Source organism: Macaca thibetana, chromosome 11 (assembly GCF_024542745.1).
Source record: "Macaca thibetana thibetana isolate TM-01 chromosome 11, ASM2454274v1, whole genome shotgun sequence".
Lineage (NCBI taxonomy): Eukaryota > Metazoa > Chordata > Mammalia > Primates > Cercopithecidae > Macaca > Macaca thibetana.
This window is the reverse complement of record NC_065588.1, coordinates 4603581-4631043: the sequence shown is the minus strand read 5'-3', so window position 1 is coordinate 4631043 and position 27463 is coordinate 4603581. Positions and strand designations below refer to the sequence as shown.

General features: G+C 39.2%; 3 protein-coding genes across 9 annotated transcripts in view; all 3 read right to left on the bottom strand.

Annotated features, from left to right (window-relative positions):
* Window positions 1-4353, bottom strand: part of DYRK4 (dual specificity tyrosine phosphorylation regulated kinase 4) — a 53772-nt gene extending 49419 nt beyond the window's left edge. For 2 of the 4 annotated variants that reach the window (XM_050750151.1, XM_050750152.1), the window contains exon 1: window positions 4277-4353. In XM_050750151.1, the coding sequence (XP_050606108.1) occupies window positions 4277-4314 (38 nt within the window). In that variant the 5' untranslated portion in view covers window positions 4315-4353. Of the gene's footprint in view, window positions 1-1709; window positions 1828-3033; window positions 3154-4276 lie in introns of all 4 variants that reach the window. The other 2 variants (XM_050750153.1, XM_050750154.1) reach the window with 2 other exon arrangements.
* NDUFA9 (NADH:ubiquinone oxidoreductase subunit A9) overlaps window positions 1-27463 on the bottom strand; it is a 306980-nt gene that overhangs the window by 130677 nt on the left and 148840 nt on the right. The gene's annotated exons all lie outside the window — the stretch shown is intronic.
* Window positions 6603-27300, bottom strand: RAD51AP1 (RAD51 associated protein 1). 4 transcript variants are annotated; one of them, XM_050750165.1, is made up of 10 exons: window positions 27128-27288; window positions 24119-24168; window positions 22131-22272; window positions 19934-19984; window positions 19370-19479; window positions 17106-17192; window positions 16454-16603; window positions 12151-12315; window positions 10147-10296; window positions 6603-7792 (listed from the first exon to the last, which is right to left on the bottom strand). In XM_050750165.1, exons 1-10 carry the CDS (start codon window positions 27142-27144, stop codon window positions 7656-7658), a joined length of 1059 nt encoding a protein of 352 aa, XP_050606122.1. In that variant the 5' UTR covers window positions 27145-27288; the 3' UTR covers window positions 6603-7655. The 4 variants fall into 4 exon arrangements, with proteins under 4 accessions (XP_050606122.1, XP_050606125.1, XP_050606123.1 ...); XM_050750168.1 differs by having other exon boundaries at window positions 12209-12315; XM_050750166.1 differs by lacking the exon at window positions 19934-19984 and having other exon boundaries at window positions 27128-27300.

The following is a 27463-nucleotide window of genomic DNA, read 5'->3' as shown; positions in this document are numbered from 1 at the left end:
AAGCACGATTTGGAGGAACTAGGAAGGCATTTTGGGTGTCTAGGTAAGAGGGAATGAGAGTCTCAACCAAGGCAATGACAGTGAGGATAGAAGTATGAACTTGGGAAAGACCTGGGAGACAGAACAGGTGAAATTTTGGCCACCAACTGGACATAGAATTTGTAAAATCTCAACTTTGGGCAAAAACAAATACAACAATTTTTCCTGCCAAGACTCTGCATCGAGTGTTGCCTTCCTTTACTTCACAGAGATGTAGGTGACTATGAAAGTACATGTGGGATAGGTATGGTGGCTCACGCCTGTAATCCCAGCACTTTGGGAGGCCATGGCAGGTGGATCATCTGAGGTCAGGAATTCGAGATCAGCCTGGCCAACACGGTGAAACTCCGTCTCTACTAAAAATACAAAAGAAGTTAGCTGTGTGTGGTGGCTCATGCCTATAATCCCAGCTACTTGGGAGGCTGAGGCAGGAGAATCTCTTGAACCCAGGAGGCAGAGGTTGCAGTGAGCCGAGATCGCACCACTGCACTCCAGCCTGGGCAACAGAGCAAAACTCCATCTTAAAAAAAAAAAGGTAAATGTGAAATCTTCCAAACAACTGGAGCCCTTTCCTCTGTTCAGCTCTGACAGCTCTGGAGGTAGAGAAGGAGCAAACACTGAAGGAAATGCTGAGGAATCGTGGAGTCTTGTCTCAATGCCACCTTACACACAGTGCCATGATTTTGAATGAGCCGTTTGTCCTCTCTGTGCTCAGTTTCCTCACCTGCAAAATGATGAGACTGGACCAGATGACTTCTAAAGTCCCTTTAGGGTCTAAATTTCTTTAATTCTACAAAAATACTGACAGACTAAAAAAAAAAAAAAAAAAATCTGTTGTGACTTATTCCAACTTTGCCATCCCTTAGATAATTCTGTGATTATTAAAGACTAATTTATGCCTTTCTTATTTTATGCATGAACTCTGGCTTCCAACAGTACAACTTAACCCTTGCTCAAACCTTTGCAAATGCTACCTTTTTATCCTCAAAATATGTGGTGAACTATGTGGAAAAGAATTAAAATGCTTTTTATATTTCGTTTGTATCTTGTTACACGAAGGATTGAAGATAACCAGTAAACTCAGCTCAGAACTAGAGTGAATGTTCCTTTGAGAACTGAAACCAAAAGTTTGGCCATCCTCATTTCCATCTTACATGTGGATCAGAGTTCCCCTTCCCCTTCCTCTCTTTCCTTGAGCGTTCAGTGGTGCGTTTGCCTAGAAGTTCATTTTTTTTACTTGGTCAAGAGCTTTCGCGTAACTTAATTATCTTAGGTGTATATATTTTTTGTCTCATATTGATTGTTAATCTTTCGGGGACACAGATGGTGAGCCTGCATTTTTTAAAAATTCCTTTTGGGGTAAGGACAGTGACTTGTCTATTGAACACTTGGTACAAATTTGCTGAAGGAAGAGAAATCTAAAATAGATTAATTCATCAAAAAATTCCAGAGCATCAACTGCGTGCCAGCTACTGTGCTAAGCATGGAGGATTCAGACATAAATAAAACAGAATCCTTGTTTTCAAGGAGTTCAAAGTCTCAAGGGCAAGACAGATCCACAGAGGTGCCAGCTTTACTGCACTGCATATTATTTTATATTAATACACATACATTATCTATGTGTAGAGTACTTCAATATCCAGAAAGGAAACAAGTCTTTTGACATTTACCTGTTACGATTTTAGTATTTCTACTGCAATTGCCAGTTGCTTGATCTTTACGCCCTGGGGGCTGTCTTTGGGGCAGAAAGTGTGGCAGTGTAGGGTTTGCAGGGATTCCGTTTGCATTCTGTGAACAGGTGATAATGTTTTTAATGAACTTGTTACATTCATTTTTTAATTGATACATAATAGATGTATATATTTATATTTATATAATATATAATCAAGTCAGGGCTTCAAATTATTCACTACTAGCTGTTTTGAAATATACAATAGATTATTGTTTACTATTTTCATTCTACTGATTTATTGAACACTAGGTCTTATTTCTTTGATCTGACTCTATTTTAAGCCACACTCATTTCTGCCAAAGAGAATTCCTTGGACCCTCTGCATATATCCCTGAAACTTTTGAGGGTTCACGGACTCCCAGACTCTAAAGAGCTAGAAGAGGTTTTGGAGACCATTTCATCCATTTTCCCACCCATGGAAAGAATCCTCTTTCTATGGTATTCCTGACAATCACTCTGTCTATACTTGAATATTTCTATGACCGAGTGCACTGTTTTTCTAGGCAACCCATTTCACACTCAACTGTTAATTTACAGATGGTTGGTGCTTGGTATTTCTTGGAAGAATAAACTATATTGAGCAAAATTTCCTCCACTGATCCTTGGTATCCTCTGCAGAGTACTAAGGAACAAATCTGTCTCTTTTCTACCCAAGAGTTCTTGAATGTTCAAAAGCTGAGTAGAGAAAAGCTTTCTCTCCCCTGCACCTCCTCATCTCCAGGCATTCTGTGAAGTTTTTTCAAACCTGTCTTCATGTGATGGCACATCCAGGCCTGACAGAGAGCGCCTGCCTTGTGGTTGTTCCTATTTTCTAGTTTTTTATGATCTCAAAGTAGCTACAGTTTCTAGAGTCTGGATTATGTTCTACTTGTTGCTAAGTCAGGCAGCAAGACCATGTCCTTTGATGTGCTCATTGCCTTTCTATTAATGCAGCCTCCACCAGCATTTGCTCTTTTGGGAGCCATCACAACACACTCACGATGGGCTCAGAGCCAGCTAAAACCACTGACTCCCAGAACTGGGTCCTCCACACGCTTGAGAACTAGGCATTCTAGTCAAATTGTAGGCAACAATATGTGGAATTGGAGAGGGCAAAGTCAGGGGAGAGTGGCTGACAGACTGCTAGAGAGTCCCTTCCGGTTTACCTCTGCTTTCTCCATAAGGACCAAAACAAACAAGAGAAACAACAGATTTAAGTAACGGAACCAATCAGGTAGAGTCCATGTTTGAAGAATTTCTTAGAACTCCTAGGTTTCACATACCGACCACATGTAGGTGATTAAATCGCTCAAGCAGGACAAAGGACATTTCCATTTGCTGTTTCCACCGTTTGAACTTATCCACTAAACGGCCTCCTGCTTTTGCCAAGTCTCCACTTAAGCCTGGACAGTGAAGCCTGAATTAATATTGATGATGCTGTCGGTTGCTTAAGACATGTCAGAGGGGTCACAATTTTCCTAAGCTCTGAGGGACTGCTGGACATTTCCAATGCAGCAAATGTCACAGAACAGCCTTTAAAATCCCTCAAACTGTGCATCGTTCATCACTTTTTTTTTTTTTTTTTTTTGAGACGGAGTCTCGCTCTGTCGCCCAGGCTGGAGTGCAGTGGCCGGATCTCAGCTCACTGCAAGCTCCGCCTCCCGGCTCATGCCATTCTCCTGCCTCAGCCTCCCGAGTAGCTGGGACTACAGGCGCCCGCCACCTCGCCCGGCTAGTTTTTTGTATTTTTTTAGTAGAGACGGGGTTTCACCATGTTAGCCAGGATGGTCTCGATCTCCTGACCTCGTGATCCGCCCGTCTCGGCCTCCCAAAGTGCTGGGATTACAGCCTTGAGCCACCGCGCCCGGCCTGTTCATCACTTTTTTAAGGAAAGATTTGCTAATATTGGGAATTTCCTCAGAGCGGCAGCTCTGGGTGTGTGATCTACATACACCTTAGCGTGCTTTTGTGTCAGGGGCTGGGCTGTGGTTGAGCACAAAGGTGCCCAGGCATATGGGCTAGGTGGGAACATGGGTAATACCTGCCAGAGCCTCACCAACGCGAGGCGTGTGGTCGTGGACCCACTTATGACTGACAAGAGGACATGCAGCAAAGAAGAGAAAGAAAGGGAGGAAGAAAGTCTCGCGTCCCAGTGAGGGCTGGGAGCACAGTTCCAAGGTAGGTCTGATGAGTTCCTCAGAACCCCTCGCTCCCTGTCCTGCACTCAGCTGGAGTCGGCGATGCAACAGCATCTTAACAGAAAAGTATACCGATGTTGGATTCCGGGGATGCAGTCGTCGCAAAACCTACAACTGTATTTTCCTTGTCTGTGCACCACCCCCCGCCTCTCTCTCTCTTTCTCTGACCCACACTCCCCAGTCTACTCTTGCATTCCGCACGCTTTTCATTCTCCCCCACGACCCCGTCGACCAGAAGCTTCGAGGGGCCTAAAAGAGCGCAGTCGGCCCTAGCTGGCTCGTACTCGCGCCGGACTGCACGCGAAGTACCAGCCTCCGCAGCCCTTACTTTGTTCCGGTGCGGGTAGGCGGCGGGAGGAGCTGCATGAGGATGGCGCCGACCGCCCGCCGCTGCGGGAGGCTGGGAGAGCCGGGCTGAGTGCAAGGGACGGCCACGCCCTCCTCCCGTCGCTATAGAAACGGCTTCCGCCCTTTTTGTGACTCTGGAGCTGAAAGGGCTTACTCGGGCTATGGTCCCAAACCACCTTGCAGAGTAGCAGCCTCAAGAACATACTTCTCGTCCTCCCACTCGCATTCTCTTGCCCCAGTTCTTTAAAGCATAGGGCAAGAATTGAACAAAATCTCAGCATAAAGAGCTTAAAGGTGGTTGCCCAGATCAGACACGTGAAATTCTCCCTCCTCTCCCCTTCTTCAAGCACAGCATGTGGTTATCAGAATTACATCACAAAAGTTCTGGCAGGGCGCGGTGGTTTTACACCTGCAATCCCAGCACTTTGGGAGGCCCAGGCAGACCACGTGAGGTCTGGAGTTCGAGACCAAACTGCTCAACGTAGTGAGACCCCCCTCTCCCCCACCCCGTCTCTATTTAGACATTTTTTCTATAATCCCAGCACTTTGAGAGGCCGAGGCGGGTGGATCACAAGGTCAAGAGATCAAGACCATCCTGGTCAACATTGCGAAACCCCGTCTCTACTAAAAATACAAAAAGTAGCGGGGTGTGGTGGTGCGCGCCTGTAGTCCCAGCTACTTGGGAGGCTGAGGCAGGAGAATCGCTTGAACCCGGGAGGCTGAGGTTGCAGTGAGCCAAGATTACGCCACTGCACTCCAGCCTGGCGACAGAGCGAGACTCTGTCTCAAAAAAAAAAAAAAAAAAAAAAAGGAAAGAAAAAAGTACATAGCAAAAGTTCTGGGCAAAATCCATTTATCAGCTAAACACTTTTTGAGTGCTTACTCTGCACCAGATTGTAGGAAAGCATGAAAAGTAAGGGAAGTTTGTAATTGAATGACAGTAGGTTGACCTGGAGGAGCACACAGTCTGGTCCAGGCAGAAAAGACATTCAAATGAAGCTTTCTGAAAGAGCTGGGTTGAATTTGAGTCTTCAAGGGCAGGAAGCAGTTGTCTACGTAAAGGAAGCAAGTCCTAGTCTGAAGGCCAGAGCCATGGAAAAGCTTGGTACCGTTGCACCAGCACCCAGTTTGGGGGGCAGGGGTCAAAGGTGCACGTGGGCAGAGACAAGATTGAAGCAGCAGGAAGGGGCCAGCCAGACATGAAGTAGCCTATGAACTCGACCAGGGTAAGGCTGCTGTGTGCGGGCTGCAGAGGGATGTTCATGCTGACTTTATTTTAGAAAACCCTCTGTGGCAGTAACAGCGGGAGGTAAGCCCGAGCAGGTGAAGAATCAAGGCAAGGATGCCTGTTAGAAATAGTGATGATGTTTCGGAGTAAGGGAGAGCACATGGAAGAGGAGTTTTGAGAAATTTAGGAAATGGAGTAAGACTCGGTGACTGGATGTGAAAGTCGAGGGAAGACTCCATCCCCGGATTACCCCTTTGGCACCTGCAGTGATGGTGGCGCCACTCACTCACCGACAGAAAACACAGGAGAGAAGACGATGGTGGCGCCACTCACTCACCGACAGAAAACACAGGAGAGAAGACGATGGTGGCGCCACTCACTCACCGACAGAAAACACAGGAGAGAAGATGTCAGGGGTAGAAGGAGAACTTGAATTTAATAACGGATCTGCTACATCAAATTGTCAGTGGACCATCCACAGGTTTTGTGTCAAGAGCAAGGTGTAGGGTAAAGATCCTGACTTGGCAGTTACTGTCACATAAGTGACCACTGGAGTTTGCATAGAACATGAAACTGGTAAGACAAGTAGGTATAGATGACACAACAGATTAGAAAGCTGCAAAATAATGAAGAGTAGGCATGGAGATGGGAAGAAAATGACAAAGAAATGTGTCACCTGAGCCCAGGAAATCGAATGTTTTCATCAGAGTATGATGAACAGGGTATGGAAGATTAGGTGAGAAAATTGTACACTGGGTTTGGCAACATAAGGGTATCGGTGCTTTCAGCCAGGCTGGTTTTAACAGACTCTGAGGTAATTTTCAACCCCCCCCGATAAACTATAAAGAACATGGCAAAAACAGATTGTTAAGCTGGTGCCAGATGACTAATCAATTATACCAGTACCCAATATAGAGTAGGCTCTTATGTTTATTGTTGATCTATACCAAGTAGAGAACATCAATGCTATGTAACTGAAAAATATGTTTTTAAAAAGGGGACAGGTGGGGCAGGTTAGGGGGCTGGTATATGACACTATAAAAATATACATTAGATATAAAAAGTGTACAACAGCAACAGACAAATGCTCACTTTAATCACAATTCTAAATTAATTATTTTCACATTAACAGATATTTCCATAAACCAAGGAAAACTGAGTTAAGTATTATACATTTTTTAACAGTTAACATGATTTGAAAATTTTTTATTAAAAATTGATCAGAAGCTAGTTGAAATTCTCAATGTAAATATAAGCTATTCATTACAATTGTTTTTCAAAGTAAATTCAGATCTAAGCTTCCTGAAGAGCAGTATTATCTAATATCATAACAGGGATGACTAAGTACTTGACAACTACTTTCTAAAGAACTTAACAAAAAGTGACTACTTGAATATTATATTTACAACAAAAAGGCTAACATTCTCTGCAGAGCTCTCATTTTATCATGAAATGTGGACAATCAGGAACAGGTGGATGAGTGGTATCAAGAAAAAGAGCATTTCAAAATATTTCCATTAAAGGTTTTGACAATTAAGATTTAATAAAATGTCTTTAAGTTCTATTTTCTAGAGAATAATCATCTAACCAGGAGACACATGCCATAAAACTGCAACCATTTTAGTGTGTAAAATAATTCCAAGTTTGTACTATAAAAAGATTTGGCTAAAATACAAAACATCTTTGCAATAAAACTGATAATGTAGCTTAAGCAGCTTATAAGATTTCAGAAATGTCTTCGGAGAGAAATGAGAATGCTTCCCTCTGCCAGACGAAACTGAACAGTTAAAGTCAAGGTGCTATAAACTAGACAAAGCTAGAAAGGCATATCACGTAACTAGAAAAGAACAGCATGGGATGTGGACTTCCTCTATGTCGAACTGATAGAAAAACAGAATACACTCTTCACAAGGAAAGGCATGAGAAGAGAATTCTTATGAACAAACTTCTCATTGAAATCTTGAAGAGTTTTACAGAGAACATAATCATAAAATGGCTAGAGGTCATTTATAGGACATGGTAATAGATTCCTTTATATTACAATACCTGCCTCGCCTATAAACACAAATCAAATATAAACACCCTTGTAAAGCTGTGATTCTCTCAACCAAACATTCCTCTGGTACCACACTCAGCTGCTAGTGGCATTTGGATGCAAAGGTTTAACTCGTGCTAATCTGGACAAGCCAAGGCGGAGACTCTGATTTGGAGACTTCACAGACACTACCGCCAGTGGGCTGCTGCTATTTCTGCTACCTCCAGATGCCGCTGAAAGGAAACATATGATATGATGCTGATGATGTCAGAAATCTCTTAACAAAGATTAATTTATAAAACAAGCAGCAAAAAAAAGGTAGTTAAGCATTATTCCGCTTTCCAGGGTCTATCAAGCAATAAACTACATCAAAAGAATAGAATGTTCTAAAGAGCAGAAATAATGCAGTATTCCCTATTTCCAAACGTCCCAGAAGTCAAGGTAATGACTCTAAAACCTCACCATGAAAGCTGAAAAAGGAAGGCTGGGAACAAATAACACTAGTTATAAAGGCATAAAAAAATGCATACAATTATAATTTCTAAAGTAATAGAAAAAGCAAATGCATTTTTAAGGTCCTGCGATTTTTACAAGTAGTCCTTGAAGAGTCTATTTTTCAATTATTAAATACCTTTAAAAATAGTAAATATTGTTTTTATTTATACTAGTTTCATTTATATTATTACCCTAATGTAGCAATTATTTCCATCTATTTCAAAATTATCCACATTAATGTTCACAGTTGATGATGATGTAGTTGCTCGCCATAAATTTAAAATAAATCATTATACCTGCTACCCTATAACTCAGACTATGCTGCTTTATTTTCTAGTTTGAGAGGTATAAAATAGTATTTTATTTTAATTTACATTTCCTTAATCACCAGTGAGACTGAAACTCTTCATATTTTCTAGTTCTATTAATAGTTCTTGAGGACACTGGTATATTTATGCCCCTGGCTAATTTTGCTTTTGGGATCTTGGTGGTTTTCTCCAGTTGTATAAGATAGGTAACACACTGGCAATCTGAGAGCCAAATCTAGCTCTCAGATATAGTTTTGGTTCACATGGTGCTAAAAAAAAAAAAAAAAAAAAAAAAAAAAGGCAACTTACAAAAATTAGCAGATTTCATATTAAAATCTGGATTTCTGGCTTCTCTTGAAAACAACAATCAGATCTAGAAATACCAGGCCCATAATCTTGCATGGAAACAATAAGATGGAGCTGAGCAGCAGCTGCTTCCTTCAAAAGGGTACCCGTTCCTGAGTCCAACAACATTGCTACTCACACAAGTCTACAGCATGGGCCCGATTCACTCATTTACATCACTTGCCCGACTGTCACATGCTGATTTTATAAGCACTTTATGCTTTAAAACATTAACTCTTTATCCATCATTCTACTGTTTCCTTGTATCTTTTTGATTATGCTACTTTTAAATTTCTATAGTCATATCATTTCTTTTAAATTTCCTTCATTGGGGAAGCACTAATTATTTTTAGAAATATACTAAGTATTACTCTTTGAACAATATGACATCATTATTTCCGTAATTAATCTTCCCTCCTCTCCTTCTCCAAAAAGTTTTCAAGTCTTCATTAAAAATCTTAGAAGTTGTACATCAGAATGGACTTTAAAGATTATATTTGTTCCCAGTATTTCATATGATGAAATGAAGACTCTGTAAGTTAAGTAATCACGCAGCCTCACAGCTCAGGCCTAAATCTATGAACAGTAGTCAGCAGGGAAGTGAGCACTGTGGACCAATTAAGAGAGGCCACTCAAAAAGAAAAACAGGAGTACAATTGGAAAGGCTCAGGCAAAGAGAGGGGACACATGAGGAAAGACATACCAGGCAGAGGAGGATAAAGACAGGCCCTGAGAGAGGAATACATACAACATGTTTGAGAGACAAAAAGTGTTCAATTTCACTGAAGTAGAGGGTTCATGTAGGTGGATGAGAGAAAGTAAAGACAGGACTGGTTAGGAAGGCAGCAACAATTTGGGCCTGGAATAGGGTTTTAGTAATGTCAAGAAGGGTGACAGTCAAAGAATTCTTGAAGGATCCATGAGACTTGGCTGTGGAGCAAAAGAAAACAAAGAGAAGTGAAATCTGATTTTTAAAAGCAAGAGGTTGAGTTTGCTAGGGCATTTGTTAAATGCTAGAATTGCTACGTATAGATCCCAAGGCTTCAGTCAGACTGTGGAGGTCAGCAGGTACTGAGCAAAAGATGTGCTGCCAGAAATACATACATCAGGAATCTCAAATGTTTACACCATTTAGCACGGTAATTCTCCTACTAGAAATTTTATCCTAGGAAAATAATCAGTAATATGCTCAGAGATTTCTAAAATAAGGACCTTTGTGCTTACTGCAATCTTATTTATAGCACGGAAAAAATCATAAACCTGGATGTCCAATCTTAAGGAATGGCCAAATGATAAATATATGCAACAACCAGAGACTTTGGTTTTGAAGATTATGTAATAATATGAGGAAATGCTCACACATGGCATTTGTAACTAGGAAAAAAATTTACCAGTAATAATTTTCCAAGCTCCTACCCTTGATGATAAAAATGCCATACCTGGTGGGACCCATTTAGGTCTCTTGCTTTCAGCTGAAGGACTGTGTATTTGTAATGGTTTCCTAGTGGCATCTGAAGAAAGAGAAACCTTTTTTGGCGAGGACTGAGATTCTGATTTGACGGCAGCTGGAGCAGAGTCCATCGAAGTCGCTTATTTTAAAAATATATGTAAAAAAGTTTGTCATGCAGGAAGAAAAAGTAAGTCTAGCATGTATGTGTAAAAATTGTAAAGTTACATAATCATATAAAAAATAAACTTATTAATCAACAAACATTTATTGAGAGCCTAAGAATAGCCACCTTTTATGAGCATTAACATGCCAGGTAGTGTGGCAGGCGTATCACACACGTTACCTTTAACTCTTTACAGCAACTCCAATACAGACATTACTATCCCCACTCTCAGAGAAGGAAACAGAGACGTTAAGCAATCTGCCTGTAGTCTAACAGCTAGTAAGCATCTAAGCTTAGAAACCAGATTTTCCTCCAAAATCCCATCCTGGTAACCAACCATTACACAATAGTGTCTCAGGAGCATGTGTCAGTGAGATTATGTGTCAGGCTCTAGGATTAGAAACAGTATCATTCATGGCTCCTGCTCCCAAGGACTTTAAGGTCTAGTCACTAGACTCTAGTGGGAAGAACAGGAAAGTAAAGATGTGTAAAATGTGGTGTAGTAAGGGACATGGCAGACTCTAGAGGTATGCCAAGTAGGAAAGGAAACTACAGTCTGGGGGTATGTGTTTTGAAGTTAGAGGGAGGTGAGTGAGGATGGTCTGAACCAAATCAAGATTGAAGAGTAAAGGTGAATTGAAGGAAGCTTTCCAGGCAGAGGGAGTATGGTGTGCAAAGATGGAGGATGCACCAAGTTCCAGGACCAGCAGTGCTGACTGGTTCAGTCTATGGCTGGAGCAGAAATCTCAAGGGTAGGAAAGGTGAGAGACAGAAACAGGGTGTAGATCACTTACGAAGAGCTTTGCAGACCATGTAAAAGTCTAGCTAGTCACAATCATGCACACATTTTTCTCAGGAGTGATTTGTATTTTAAAAACATCCTTCTGGTGGTAGTGTAGGAGAAATAGGCCACTTAGAAGGTTATGGTAATGAGGTAAGAGGAAATGGGGGCCTCCTAAGGTGGAGAATAGAAGGAAAACAGCACATTAGATATGTTTTGGCAAAAATAGGTGGGAGGCAGCAATGGAGATGAAGAAAGAATCCATGACTTGCAAGTTCCTGTCATGGGCACACTGTTTGATGGTGCCATTTACCTAGAGAATGAACACAAGACTGGAAGTATGCTTTGGTTCTTATTTATTTATTTATTTTTGGTGGTGGGGAGGGAGGAGAGGTGGCATACAAGTTCACTTTCAGATAGTGCTTGTTTTGAGATACCTAGGGGTATTTAAAGGCATATAAATATGAACATTTTCACCATATACTCTTCCTAATGTTAACATCTGCATCCTCTAGATCAGCACTGTCTGATGGAACTTTCTGTGGAATTTGTTTTGGGGGAAAAAAAAAGCCCTAAACATGTGGCAAAAGACCTTTCAAATCAGACTAAGTAAAGCCCAAAAGCAAAAAATTAGAATCATGCAAACTTCTGCCTGGAGAAAATATGGTCCAAGATACAGCTTAGACTCTGAGTGGACAAACATGGGTTCAAATTCTAGCCCTTCATCTAGTAGATGTAAGATTTCCAACAAATTATTTAACCTCTCTGACACTCAGTTTTTCACTGTAGAATGCAGGTGACAACAGCTACCGCAGAGGGCAGCCATTAGTGCAAAGCAAGGTCATATATACTAAGTGCTAGCATAGGCAGTGGAGTCAGCATTCTTGTCTGCTTTTCTCCCTTCCCCACCCCTACCTTCCTTTACATATTTTAACGAGAAATGGACATTAGGAAAATGTTAAAGAGAACAAAGGCAAAAATAAGAAAAATATAGCAAACAAACCACACACATTTCCTTTATAAAATTAAATGTTTTGGACCAAGCTTACCCAAAGCATTACATTTGGATTTAGATTTCTTCTCTTTCTTTTCTACTGGGGATTTTACCTTCACTTCTTTCTTTTTAATTTCTTTAACTTTACTTTTTCTCATAGAGAAGTCTTCATCATTATCCTCACTCTCACAAAAATCAGAATCATCCTCAGAATCTTCACCTAAAACAGAAGATTACATAGTTCATCTTTGCTCTAAAAAGTGAGGATTCTGTTGCCTTAACTTTATCCACAGTTTTGGCAGCAGATTCTTATGCACCTTTGTGCTGCCCTGTTTCCAGTAGCAGAACACTGCAGTGGTTGACATTGTGAGTGCCTGGGTTTGAATCCTTGGACAGGTCACTAACTTCACTGAGCCTCAGTTTCCTCACCTAGAAAATGGGGATAACCATAAACCTCCATCAAAGGGTTGTTGCGTGGATTAAATGAGTTAACATATATAATGCATTTAGAATAACATCTGGCATATACCGAGCAAAATATCATTGTTTGCTATTACCACCATCACTATAAATTTCCCACCAGTAATCTTTACTTCAGATTTTACCATTTTACCTCAGTAACTTTCGAAAAGAATGGTAGGCTTTGACAATAGCTAGTCTTTCAAAACAGTGACATTTATGGTAACAGTGAGCCTTCCCTTAACCACATAAACTTCAACACTCTGGAAGAGACCAAATGAGAATTGAGATAACCATACACAACAATCTTAGCAGCTAATCCTAGAGCTGATTTCATTTGGGACAAACCTTTATTTCTCAAAAATGCTTTTCTGCACTTCATGGGAAAATATAAGCCAGTGATGAAAGTGCTACAGCTGCTCTGGGAAAAAGCATGTCCTAACCTGACAGTTAAGCAATGATCTTTCTATTTTCTGAGGGGGTTAGGATCAGAAAACCATGCCTTGTAGATAAACTCTGAAAACTAATTGTAAATAGGGTTAGTCCTATATTCATATAAAACTTTTTTTACATTTTTAATATGAACATGCTTATTGCAGAAAATGCTTAAATCAAAAAATGTACAAATAAAATGAAAAATAAACAGTACATGCTTATTGTAGAAAATACAGTCCATATAAAAATTTATTAAAGAAAATATACTATGTAATCTCGCCACTCAGAGATAACCACTATTATCCCCACATACAAATATCTACCTATCTATATGAAATATTTTATGTAAAATAAAAATCACATAAAATTTTCAAACTTATACCACAATAGACAGTAATAAACCACGACCCAGATTCAACAATTATCAACATTTTGCTCCATTTGTTTCATCTATCTCGCTTTTCTTCTTCTCTTCTCTTCCCTTTTTGTAATATATTAAAATAAAACCAACGCATCACATCATTACATTCCTACATACTTCAGAATGTATCTCTAAAAAACATGAGCATTTTGTTACACAACAATGCCATTATTACATCTAGCAATACCAACGCTAGTTTCTTGGTATCATCTTCTATTCAGTCTATATTAATCTCTTTTAATATAGAGCAGTATTTTCTCCCTGTCCTCCCTTGTGTCTGACTTGCTGAAGCAGTTGAGTCAATTGTCCTGTAGAATGTCCAAAATTCTGGATTTGTCTGTTTTCTAGCTCATGGTGTCATTTAACTTAATCTTGCTTTTTTTTTTTTTTTTTTTTTTTTTTTTGAGATGGAGCCTCACTCTGTCGCCCAGGCTGGAGTGCAGTGGCACAATCCTGACTCACTGCAACCTCTGCCTCCCAGGTTCAAGCGATACTCCTGCCTCAGCCTCCCAAGTAGCTGGGATTACCGGTTCACAACACCACGCCCAGTTAATTTTTGTATTTTAGTAGAGAAGGAGTTTCACCATGTTGGCCAGGCTGGTCTCGAACTCCTGACCTCAACTGATCCGCCCACCTCAGCCTCCCAAAGTGCTGGGATTACAGGTGTGAGTCACCGTGCCCAGCCATATTCTTGCATTTTATGTGAACTGGAATTCTGCTCTCAAGGCTTGATTGGATTCAGGCTCACTTTTTTTGGGGGGGGAAGGAGGAGGGCAAGAATATACTTCATAGGTATATTCTCTGTACTTCATATTACATCACATCAGAAATCATATAATGTGTGGTTGTCCCTCTCTTAGGTGGTTCCGGTGATGCCAGCCTGAATTCATCATTGCAAAGATCATTATCAACCTTCCATTGATGACCTTTACCTAAATCAACAATGTCATTTATGGGCTGGGTACAGTGGTTCACCCCTGTAATCCCAACACTTTGGTAGGCCAAAGCAGGTGGATCACATGAGGTCGGGAGTTCGAGACCACCCTGGCCAACATAGTGAAACCCCATCTCTCCTAAAAATACAAAAATTAGTCAGGCATGGTGGCGCACGCCTGTAATCCCAGCTACTTGGGAGGCTGAGACATGAGAATTGCTTGAAGCTGGGAGGTGGAGGCTGCAGTCAGCCGAGATCGTGCCACTACACTCCTGCCTGGGCGACAGAATGAGACTCCGTCTCAAAAAACAAGACAAAACAAAAACAAAAAACAATGTAATTATGATCTTCAAATTGTAATCTCCTTACTCTATCATTGTTCCCACACAAAATTTAAAATAATCAACTCACAAATTCACATAATGGCTACTGTGCTATATAGAATTAGCCCAAAAAAGGCCAGCAGATCACATGAAGGCTGCTGGAAATTCAGCCTGCAAATTCAAGTAATCCCAAGAGCCTCTCAGTTCAAAGAGGGCAAGTAACAAAGGAAGTTTCTCCAAACTTTCAGAATATATAATCTAGAACAAAACTTTCTGTATATCCAATAGCTCTGATCCTGCTTCTGTTCAGTAGAAGTCTTAAGGATTCTCTTCTTGGCTTAAGAGGATAATCAGTAGGAGCTGGCTACATTTCTGTTTAACAAGCTTGTTCAGAAATGGGGTCCAACTAATCTTCCTCAGCCAACTGAGAAAGCAATTTAAATAAAATTAGAGATGGGGAGTTGGAGTTCACAAAATTCCAAGTCATTCGTACCCCATAGAGGAAAATCTGGAAGGCCCAAACACTTCAGTTATGGATTTTGTCAGAGAAAAGACTTATCTTCTCTGCAATTTTCTCTTTTCTTTCCCTAATGAAGGTCACACATGGTCCTTTCTATTCTCATCCAGGGCAAGCAAATGCAGGGGAAAAACTGAAATGTCACTTTGGGGCTGCTTCTACTCCTTGGCTATTATGAATAATGCTGCTATGAACACGGGTATGCAAATATCTCTCTGAGATCTTGCTTCCAATCGTTTTGGATATATACTCAGAAGTGGATTGCTAGATCATATAGTATAGGCTGAGTATCCCTTATTTGAAGTGCTTGGGACCAGACGTGTTTCAGGGTTCAGATTTTTTTTGGATTTTGGAACATTTGCATTATAACCAGTTGGGCATTCCAATTCCAGAAATCCAAAATGCTCAAATGAGTATTTCCTTTGAGCATCACATTGGCGCTCAAAAAGTGTCTTTGCATTTTCCTGTCTCCCAGGTTCTCCCAAAGTAAAATAAATGCAAAACAGTCTTTTTTCATGTATTTCATTTTTTCCACAAGGACAGGAGCTGTTTGTTTTGTTCACTGTTGTATCTCTAGTATCTAGACTATCATGCACATAAAAAGCATTCAAATATTAGTAGAATAGGTGATGATGAGCAAATCTGTTATTTGTTGATAGTATATCAAAATCTAAAATATGGTATCTTGATTTGGCCTAAATTTATCAACTTATGAATATAAATTTTTAAATAATATGTTATAATGTTCTGTCAAGGTCACTACACTTTCCATTTGCCCAATTTCTAAATGAGTCTAAAAACCATCACAATAAAATACAGATTTCATATCACTTCTGCCTCAGAATAATTCATGGATTTCTACTACCTACAGGAAAAAAAAGCCTACACTTCTTCAAGTGGGTCTGAGACCCTTCATGATTAGTACCGGCCACCCTCTAGAGCCTCTTCCATGTTCATCCCAGCAAGCCTCACTTAGAGACAAATAGAGCATTTGTCTATTCCACGGGTAATGCCTTTCTATCAGTCAGAAATGCTACTTCACACCTTTAGTTTGTTGAAACGCTACTCACTTTTCAAGGCATAGCTTAAAGGTTAACTTGTAGAAAAAGCTTTTCCCCCAAATGCTATCACTGAATTGAACTGTTCTGTGTGTCCCTGAAGTTTGCACACCCCAAAGGTTTAACACAGTGCTTTGCACAATTAATGGCTTCCAAGAACTTTTTTGACTAAATTCCCATAGAATTAATTTCGAAGTAGGATAAAACCTACCAGGTGCAAAGTCTGGCTCAGTGTCATTAGCACTATCACCATCACTGCCTTCCAGAAGAATCTTCCTCTGCTGTGCTGCAGCTTTAGATGCTGCTTTTCTTTTCCTTTGAACACCACCACCGTCATCTTCCACAGTGATCTTATCCAAATCTTCAGGAGAGGCGTAAAAATCAATGGAAAACTTTCTGTGACAGCTGATATTTATTTCCAGAACTGCAGAGCAGACTCTATCACAGCTACTGTTTTTATTTGCCCAGGTTCATCCCTCCCCTGCTTCTATTTACTAGCCCAATCTGGGTCAACCATGGTACATCAGGGCCCTGGGAACACCTCTAGTTTTGGGAATAAATCCAAGACCCAAACAGAGATAATCTTTCCCCCCAAATTTTCAAACTAGAATTGGGAATATGCAGCCCCTTTCTTCAAAGGTCAGTTGCTCCACCTAGAAGCCATGGGTAGTTATGAGCCTTCAGGGAAGAATGTGTGCCTGCAGTAAGACAGAATGAGACTAAAACACAAAGAAATAAAGGCCATGACATCAAGAGAGTCTTGACAAATTTAAAGAATTTGCTTCTAGCCACAATTTCAGCAATTTAAACAAAAGTCAGAAAAACAGCATTGTTGATGAAAAAAATTAATATAAAAAACTTACCTAAATAATCACTGGCTACACTGCAATTAGAGATATGAGGAGACTTATTCATTGTTTCTATTTTACTACTGCCATGTTTTTCAATGCCTAAATATAAAGAATAAGAAAGAAAATTCAGATACATCTTAATCAAATAATGTCTAGAAATAGGAAAATTAGTACTAAAATGTAATAGCATTTAGATATAGATAAATGATCCCAAACTCAAACTAGCACAATAATTTTACTCAGAGAGGGTAACATATGGTTAGAAGTCTGGGCTCTGAAATTTAACATACTTATGTTTAAATTCAGGCTGTACCATGTAAACTGGGTATGGGTATATGACCATGGCCAAGTTGCTTATCCTAAGACTTAATTTCCTCATCTATAACGTGGAGATAAAAACAGTGTCTTGCCAAGCGGTATTACAGAAGACCAAACGTGGATCTTACATGGGAATTGCTTATTATTGTGACATGCACAGGAAATGGTCAATAAATTTTAACTATCAATTCTGTGTAGGCAAATCCATGTTTTTAGTAACATAAGAACTCTTCAATCGTTATAATAAGCTTAAGATGATCCAAAGCATTCTAAGAGGACTCTAAGACTTAATAGTGGTACTATTAAATTCCAGTGCCACAAGGCGCATTATTTAATAAGAAGTCGTATAATATTAATAATTCTAAGGAAGTCCCCTTATACATCCTACAATGTCTTAAAAGAGAGAGATGAATTTCAGTGCCTCCATTTTAAATGTAATTTATGACAATTCTCTTTTGGTGTTTCTTTGATTCTTGGTTACTAAAAGTCTTCCTAATCAAACTTTCGTTTCTTTTTTTTTCTTCTTCTTCTTTTAGGAATTTAAAATTTTATTTTTGCTTTATGATTGTGGGAAATATTTACATGGTTTCAAAGTCAAATTTACAAGAAAAAAGTATATTCAAAGAAATGTAGCTTCTGTCACTTTCATTTCTTTTTAAAGAGGAGGTGGCCAGGTAAGATGGCTCTTGCCTATAATCCCAGCACTTTGGGAGGCTGAGGCAGGAGGATTGCTTGAGGCTGGGAGTTTGAGGCCAGCATGGGCAACAAAGTGAGACCCCTCTTGATAAAATAAAAAATTACCCAGACATGGCGGCACATGCCTGTAGTCCCAGCTACTCAGGAGGCTGAGGCAGGAGGATTGCTTGAGCCCAGGAGGTCAAGACTGTATTAAGCCATGATCAAGAAACTGTATTCTGGCTGGGCGTGGTGGCTCATGCCTGTAATCCCTGCATTTTGGGAGGCCGAGGCGGGCAGATCACGAGGTCAGGAGATCGAGACCATGCTGGCGAACATGGTGAAACCCCATCTCTACTGAAAATACAGACAAAAAAAAAAATTAGCCCGGCGTGGTGACAGGCGCCTGTAGTCCCAGCTTCTAGGGAAGCTGAGGCAGGAGAATGGGGTTAACCCGGGAGGCGGCAGAGCTTGCAGTGAGCCAAGATCGCGCCACTGCACTCCAGCCTGGGCGACAGAGCGAGACTCCATCTCAAAAAAAAAAAAAAAAAAAAAAAAAAAAAGAAACTGTATTCCTGCCTGGATGACAGAGCGAGACCCTGTCTCAAATAATTAAATAAGGAGGAGTACTCATTTAGAAAACAAAGAAAAAAAAGCCCATGTATACCCCTGAATAAGATAATAAGCTAAAATATCCCCCCACATAAAAACTTTAAGCCAAAAAGCATTTTAGCAGTAGAGTATCTTTTTCAGGAATAATGATTTCTGCCCCTCTAGAATATTAATATATCATCTGCTGCATAGTTGCCAGAAAAATCAAACGAGAAAATCAACAGAGAAATCCAGAAGCCATTCTTCTAAGTCTACTGAGCTTCCTAACCAAATTAATACCTTTGACCTTTGTAAGAAATAAAAATTACCATAATTAGGGCATGTTCAACTGATCTGGAAAAAAAGGAGATGGACTGTTAGGACTGTACAGATCAATCCATCTGATGAAGAAATTAAATGTTCACTGTACAACAACATGCGATGTGAACAATGAGGCTCACAGTCCACACCCTCAAGCTTACTCTGGGTATGAAGCAGAGACGTATATCTGTTTGTGTGAGATTTAGGCAGCTGAATTAAGAACTAAATCCAGTTGTATCCTCTGCAAATGGGTCTATTTATAGTACAAAGTATTCACGTTTTACTCTTTCCTCTGTGAAGGCCCACCCAAAGAAATACTTACAAAAGCATTAAGAAGGTTTTAAAGCTAAATATACAGAAAATAAAGTTACTTTTATCTTGAGACTTCTGCACATTAGTGGTGACTGTTGGAAGTTCCTTCACTGATAAAGCTAGTGCAACTTCTAAGTCTCTCTGGTAGAGCTTGTCATCTAAAGCCATCCTAAAATAGATACACAAGTAATAATGAGTTCTTCAAAATATCAGTCGCAACTAAAGAGCAAAGTTTGAGATTTCCCTAAATTACTATCCAAGAGTTGCTAACCTCACAAAAATGTTTTTAAACAATCATCATCATTAATAGATATTTGATGATGGGACTCTTAAAATGTCACAGTATCACGTTATATACAGAATAAGATGTTTGAAATAGGAGGAGCATGTGCCTCTTTGTAATGACTGTTGTGTCACCTACCAGCTGTGTCCAGGTGGGAAACACCTACTCAACCCAAAACAGACTTGGTTCAAACATCACTTCCGCTTAAAACTCTTCCTTGACCTCACCCACTCCCCTTTAGCAGATATTATAGCTCTCACATTAAATTAAAATTATTATCACTTTTTTACATCTATTCTTCCCAATCCAGACTTCAAAAAGTATTTTACCAAGCACTTACTTTGTACAAGGCACTGCACTAGCTGGAATACTAAAAGTACCTTCAGGGAGTCTGCAATTAAAGGAGGAGGGTGGGGAAATAAGACAGGCTAATAATTATACTACAAAAGGCAGATCATAAAGTCCTATTCAAGTTGGTCAAAAGTGCTATGGAGTGTAAGAGGAAAAAAACATCAAAGAAGGAAAAGTTCCATAAAAGAAGCAGCACTGAGACGTACCTTAAACAATTTATTTTTTTAGAACAGTTTTCTTAAGATATAATTCACAGATCATAAAGTTTTAAAGTAAACAATTCAGCAGTTTTTAGTACATTCGCAGAGTTGTAAAACTACCATCACTACCTAATTTCAGAACATCTTTACTACTCCAAAAAGAAACACCATACCCATGAGCATTCCCTTCCTGTTTACCTCTCTCCCAGCTCCTAGCAGCCATGAATCTACTTTCTGTTTCTATGGATTTGCCTATTCTGGACATTTCATGCAAATGAAATCGTATAATATGTGACCTGTATATCTGGCTTCTTTCACTCAGAATGATGTTTTCAAGGTTCATCCATATTACAGTATATATCAGTTATCAGTAGTCATTTCTTTCTATAGCTGAAAAATATTCCATTTTGTGGATACCACATTTCACTTATCCATTCATTAGCAGATAGACATTTAGATAGCCTCCATTTTTTTTTTTTAGCTATTATGAATAATGTTGCTAAGAACATTCATGTACAGGTTGTGTGGGCATGTTTGCATCTCTCTTGGATACATACATAGGCTGGGTCATATAACTCTATGTTTAACATTTTGAGGAACTGCTAAACCATTTTCCAATTTGGCTGCACTATTTTACTTTCCCACCAGCAATATAGGAGGGTTCAAATTTCTCCACATCCTTGTCTTTTTTATTAAGTCATCTAGTGGATGTGAAGTATTATCTCATTTTGATTTTGATTTGCATTGCCCTCACAGCTAATGATGTTGAGTATCATCATGTGTTTATTGGTTATTTGTGTATCTTCTCTGGAGAGTCTATTCAAATCTTTTGCACATTTTAAATTGTGTGGTTAGTCTTTTTACTGTTGAGTTTTATGAGTTCTGTGTATACTCTGGATACAGTCCCTTATCAGTTATCTGATTTACAAATATTTTCTCCCACGTGTGGGTTCCTTTTTCAATATATTTAAAATGTAATACAAGAAACTCACAAACAAAAACCAAAAAAAAAAAAAAAAAAGAGCATGACATGAGGTAAGTTTCTACATGCTAACCTTTCATAGAGAAACTTGTAGTAGTAAAATATTATGTATGCCATGTTCCATTTGTTGATATTCCTCTTCCATCCATTTCTTCTCCATACTGCAAGTTTTGGGTCTCTAAGGACTTCCTTCACTCCTTTCTCCCTCTTGGTACTATCTAATGGAATTCCAATGGTTAGTCTAGAAACTATGGGAACTTATCACTGCTGGATAGATCTTAACAATATGGGGAGAAGACATCTTTTTCTGCCAAAAAATACATAGTTTTATATTTTAAAGACTGTCCTCACATTAAGTTATCTTATGTCTTAATCATCTTAAGTCATCTAATGTCATTTTTAGCAAAGTAGTATGATTTGAGGACTTCAGAGGCAAGTGCTGGGTTCTGTCAAAACCAGTCATAACTTCTAAATTCCACAATCGTTATTGTTTTAATATTTAATGATATTTTCTTATATGCTTGTGAATTTCTTTTTTTTCTTTGAGACGGAGTCTTGCTCTGTTGCCCAGGCTGGAGTGCAGTGGCACAATCTCTGCTAACTGCAAGTTCTGCCTCCTGGGTTCACGCCATTCTCCTGCCTCAGCCTCCCGAGTAGCTGGGACCACAGTTGCTATTATTACAATTTTTTTGTATTTTTTTAGCAGAGACAGGGTTTCACCATGTTAGCCAGGATGGTCTCGATCTCCTGACCTCGTGATCCGCCCGCCTCGGTCTCCCAAAATGCTGGCATTACAGGTATGAGCCACCGCGCCCGGCCGACTGTGAATTTCTTTAAGTCAGAAAGCCAGAAAAAAATAGTACATCCTGTTTTCTGACATGCACCTAGTAAAATAAGACCTATGACTCTGCTCAAGTTCTAATTTAAACCAAGGGTTTGAATCTGTGTCTCTTTAAAATTAACACATCTAATGTCATATATGTACTGCATGTCTTACCTCTCACCTTTTTTTAGGGGTTTTCTCTTGTACTGGGATTTCTTCTTTCTGGAGATTGCTCAAGTTAGGTTTTGGTTGATCTTGTTTTAACTCCTTTGGTGTTGTTCTGGATTTCTTGTTCAAAGGTACAGTTGCAGAAACAAAATCATCTATTCATGTGTGAATGAAAACCAAAAGAAAAAGATTATTTTCTTAGTAAATGAAAATCATTACAATGTGTGTTCAAGTTTTTATAGGCTAGGCAAATTGTTTAATTTCCACAACTTAAAAATCATTGTTAGTATTTTGTTTATCTTTATTCTCATTCATCTATTTCAACTTTTGTTTTTATGTCCTTTATATTTAAAAATATCAGTCTATCAAAAACCAATTCACTAAAAACTACAAAAGCAATTAAGACAGCATATAAATGTCAAAGACAAAATGATTAAAAACCTGTAAAACCATTAGAAAAATTGTAGAATGTAATCACATTGAAAAGTGGAAATAAATTATTTTTATTGGAACTTCACAATGTAGCCAAATATCTTTTTTCAAAGCCCATTACCTGGGCCAGGCACAGTGGCTCACGCTTGTAATCCCAGCACTTTGGGAGGCCAAGGCGGGCAGATTACCTGAAGTCATGAGTTCAAGACCAGCCTGGCCATCATAGTGAAACCCTGTCTCTACTAAAAAATACAAAAATTAGCTGGGCATGGTGGCGGACGCCTGTAATCTCAGCTACTCAGGAGGCTGAGGCAGGAGAATCACTTGAACCCGGGAGGCAGAGGTTGCGGTGAGCCAAGATCGCACCGTTGCACTCTAGCCTAGGTGCAAGAGTAAGACTCCATCTCAAAAAGAGAAAAAAGAAAAGTCCATTACCTATTCCTAGTACATTAACCATGCTAGAGAAAATAAGAAGCATTATGGGGGAAGAGAAAGTAGCTCCTATTTGAGGATTTTTACAATAGTAGTATTTTCTCTTTCCATTACCTTAATGATCTTCCTATGATCCTACCAGAGTAACTTCTTATTTTCTGACAAAAGGATGTTCTTTTCCAGTCCATTACAGTTTCTCACAGGTTTTTCTGTCTTACCAATCCTCAGAACTGTTGTAGTTCTACTCTTGACTGTCAACGTAAAACTACTACTGTGGCTTTTCAACATGTATACAATACATATATACACACTTTCAGGGTCTATGTAGTCTTAATCACATACTCAGCAAGCACGAATACTCGTTGTCTCTTATATGCTTCCCCATGTAAAAATAAGTTAACTTATGACTTCCCCCACCTACTGCCAACCCCCACCTACTACACACCTGACAATTTATAAGTATCTGGTGATAGACTGACAACAGTAAAAAAAAAAAAAAAAAAACTAGATGTTATAGTCTATACTGTTTTTCCCAAGTGGTAGATACAGTTAAGGCTGGGCTCAAGGCAAAAACAGACTCCTTCAAACCAAAGACTTATGAAACATTTGACTTACAGAAAACTCTAGTGGTCTGAGAAAGAAATATTAAATCCACTTCAGCATAATCTAATGCAACGTTCCTCAAACTCTTCAATCATAGCAGAGTCAAGTGAATATATGACTAATGCTTAAAAGGCATAACATAAGCCTAACCTTTCTTCAAGGTCGTGTTTTATATTACAATTAATGGGCATTTTATATAATATTCTCTAACATCTTTGTATCTCAAAAAGACAATGTTTTCCTTCTTCGGGGATGGGATAGGAAACAAACCTCTATGTGAGAACTATGGACTTAGAGTAGTTTAGATCTAAAAAGACTTTTCACCTGCCCCTGTTCATTTATCACCTAATAACATAATTTTTATCGGTATAATTATCAGCATAATTATCCCAAATGATTAGAAAACTATCTTTCGAGACCTACCTCATATGGGCAGTTGGGCAATGTAGTCAGTATTTGAGCTATATATGTCATATAAATTCTGAGGAAATGAGTTTCCAAATCTTTAGAGCAAAAATAAGAAGCTTTACTTACCATCACTGTCAGAGTGGTCAAACTGTGAGTAATTGACTGGTTTCTTATGTCTATAATCAAAACAGAATTTTTTTCATTAACACAAATGTCAATTTCTCACCTCTATTACTTAAGGCTATTAATGAATATTATTTAATATTTATTTTAATATTATTCATTTTTTAATAATAAATAATGAATAGATAAGTGAAATAAATAAAAATGTGTTAAATAAATGAAATGTGTTTGAATGAATGAAAATGTGTTTGGGTTCTCGTAAGAACATTTAAATCTAAAATATGATTTGCATTTTACTGCAGGCACTTATCATTAGCTAAAAGAATTACAACTATACCTGGTATACCTGGGTATTGTTGGCTTTTCAATTATATGATAAAGGAAAAAAATTCAGATAACTTACAAAGAATAATCTATATAATTAACATTTATAATTTCTATACTGTTTAATTGCTGTTGGGCATCTGTAAGTTCCCACTGTATGTATTCTTCTGTTTTGTGTGTGCATTCTATCTTCCTTACTAGAATATAAATTTCTTGACACTAAAAGCTACTTTCTTTTTTTTCAGTCTCTCCACAATACCAAATAATGTTTTTATGCAATGGACACCAAAAATGGTGAGTGACCTTGTTCCTGCCACCTGAGATGAATCTTTATACAGGCTGAGTATCCCTTATCTGAAATGCTTGGAACCAGAAAAGTTTTGAATTTTGGATTTTTTCAGATTTTGGAATATTTGTATTATATACTTACCAGCTGAGCATCCCAAATCTGAAAATCTAAAATCTAAAGTGCTCCGATGAACATCTCCTTTGAGTGTTGTAGGTACTGCAAAAGCTTCAAATTTTGGAGCATTTCAAATTTGGGATGCTCAACTTGTACTACTTTAGAGGGCATTAGAAGAAAATGATAATCAAAGTGAAAAAAAATAAATTTTTTTCTCCCTCCTCTAGGCACTAAATAAAATGTTTTTCTAGTTTTTATTTCTATATTTTGACAAATGGCCAAATGTGAATAACCTGATTTGTCAGTTGGCTGTTCTTTCAAGTGAAAATAATGTTCTATGAAAAAGAGGTAAGCTCAGCTCACAACTCAGACAATCTCACAAGTGCTTTTCCTTGGGATAACTATCATACATCAGTATATAGAAGTGCTTTATGTGTACTTCCCATTTCCTCACACAAAATATTAAAAAGTGCACTCATATCACTCTCTTACTCTTCAGAGTTAAAGAATTTAGAGCTGAATAAAATGTGAAAACTCCTTTAGAAATTCTGAACTTGAGTAACAGTAAAATAAAATCAATAGCCTATTTTTCAAAAGAAAACTTAAGGGTTAAGCTATGATGACTATAATAATTTCCACTACTTCATCAAGCATATCCCTAACTGAAATTAATTTTATATTTTTTTTTTTACTCTTGAGAGTATGGCAGTAAACAATGCAAAGACTAGTAGTACAATTTAGTGCCACTGCCTTAATTGTTCTGAGGTGCCAGCAGTTTTATCGTCACTGCAGTGCAAACGACAAAGCAGCGAAAAAGGCAAATCATGTCTTACTATTGTTATTAAAAGAGTTTTGACCTCAGAGACCTCTAGAGAAGTTTCCAGGGACCCCCAGAGATCTGCAGACCATACTCTAACAACTGTTCCATCCAAAGGGATTATGACTTCACTGCCTGGATGCTTAAAACCCATTTCAAATTCAGCATGTTCGAAACAGAAATCTTGATCCCTCACACCTCCTGACCTTCCTTTTCCTAGTCTTCCCTATCTTAATACAAAGATCATCCATTCTGTAGCTCAGACCAAAACTATTGTGGAGACATCTGATTCCTTCTTTCCCTTACCTGTACATCTACTTCATCAGCAAGTTCTGTCTGCAGTGCCTCCGAAATACATCCCAAATTCATCTGTTCCATTCCATGCCCAGCGATAATAGCCTATCCCAAACCACTCTCCAATGATATAATAGCCTGATTTCCCTGCTGCCATTCTGGTCACCCCATCCATCATTTATTCTCCACCAGCAGCCAGTGACCTTTACAAAAGCAAACTTAGATTTCTCTCTCCTACTTAAAACCCTCCACTGACTTCCCATTGACTTAAAACAAAACCTAAACTCCTCTCTAAGACTTACAAGACCCTATCTGTTCTGGCACCTGCCTATTTCTCTGGCCTAATCCCCTACGATTCTCCCCACTGTTTGTTAATCCTACAGCTTTAGACTGTCCCTAAAATATGGTCAAGTATGGGGCCTTGGCTCCTATTTCCTCTATCCTGATTCATGACTCAGTGCACGTAATATCGCCTCAAAGTCACATACTAACTACTATATTTAAAGTAGTGCTTTCTTCCTTCGCACTCTTATCATATTTCGAGGCTTATTTTCGGCCCCCTAACCTCACCTCCCACTAGAATGTAACCTCCAGCACCTCATACATTAAAGAAGTGAATATATTCAATAATTTTACTAAATGAATGGCTAACCGTAGGCTTCCATGGCACTCAACTGTGTAAATAGAAGAATCGTTTCTAACGCATAATGGAAAGCACAGAGGATCCGGAGTGAGATGACTTAGGTTTGAGTATTGCCCTGTCACTTACCGGGCTGTATGACTCAGGTAATTTACCCTTTATACGTAGAAATGTTAAATCAATAAAACAGGAATGCTTGCTCTTTCTATATCCAATAACTACAGTGATGAACAAATAAAATTACACATAATGGGCGCTCGGTGAAATGTAAAGCTCTGTTCAAACGCTAACATAACAAGGTCTTGGTAAAAGAAACGGCAACGGCTGTGAAGGGAGGCAAAGAGAAGGGAAAAGCTACGATGCTAGGATACTTCTGAGCAACGGGTGGCTCTCACTGGAGACTGGGTTCTCGATAACTGTGCATTCTAACCGCACCATCGCTGCCCTCCGGTCTTACTCGATCCTTTCCCCTTAGTCGAATGTCTTTCCCCTTAGTTTTCCTCCCACCCCTGCCGAATGTCAGGAACTACGCACCTCACGGGTCGCACCATGGTCCCTTTCAAGGCTTGATATTTACAGTTCTCAAATTCTTGTTGGCTTCAGCGGCGGTTTCAATTCGCGCCCAAAACCAGACTTCGGCGCCCTCCGCCCCCTGTTACCAGTCGTCCAATCATCACCAGCCATGCTTGCGGCTGCGCACGCGCTGTGGGGAAAGCGCATTTGCTCCCGCCCCTCCCAAGGCACCACTTTTCCGTATCCGGTCCACCAGAGCCGAGTGTGTGCTTTGTCTCTGCACTTTCGTCACAAGGGCGGGTTTGCACTGTCTCTGAAATACAGAATAACAGTAGAAATACACCTTCTTGCCCTTTT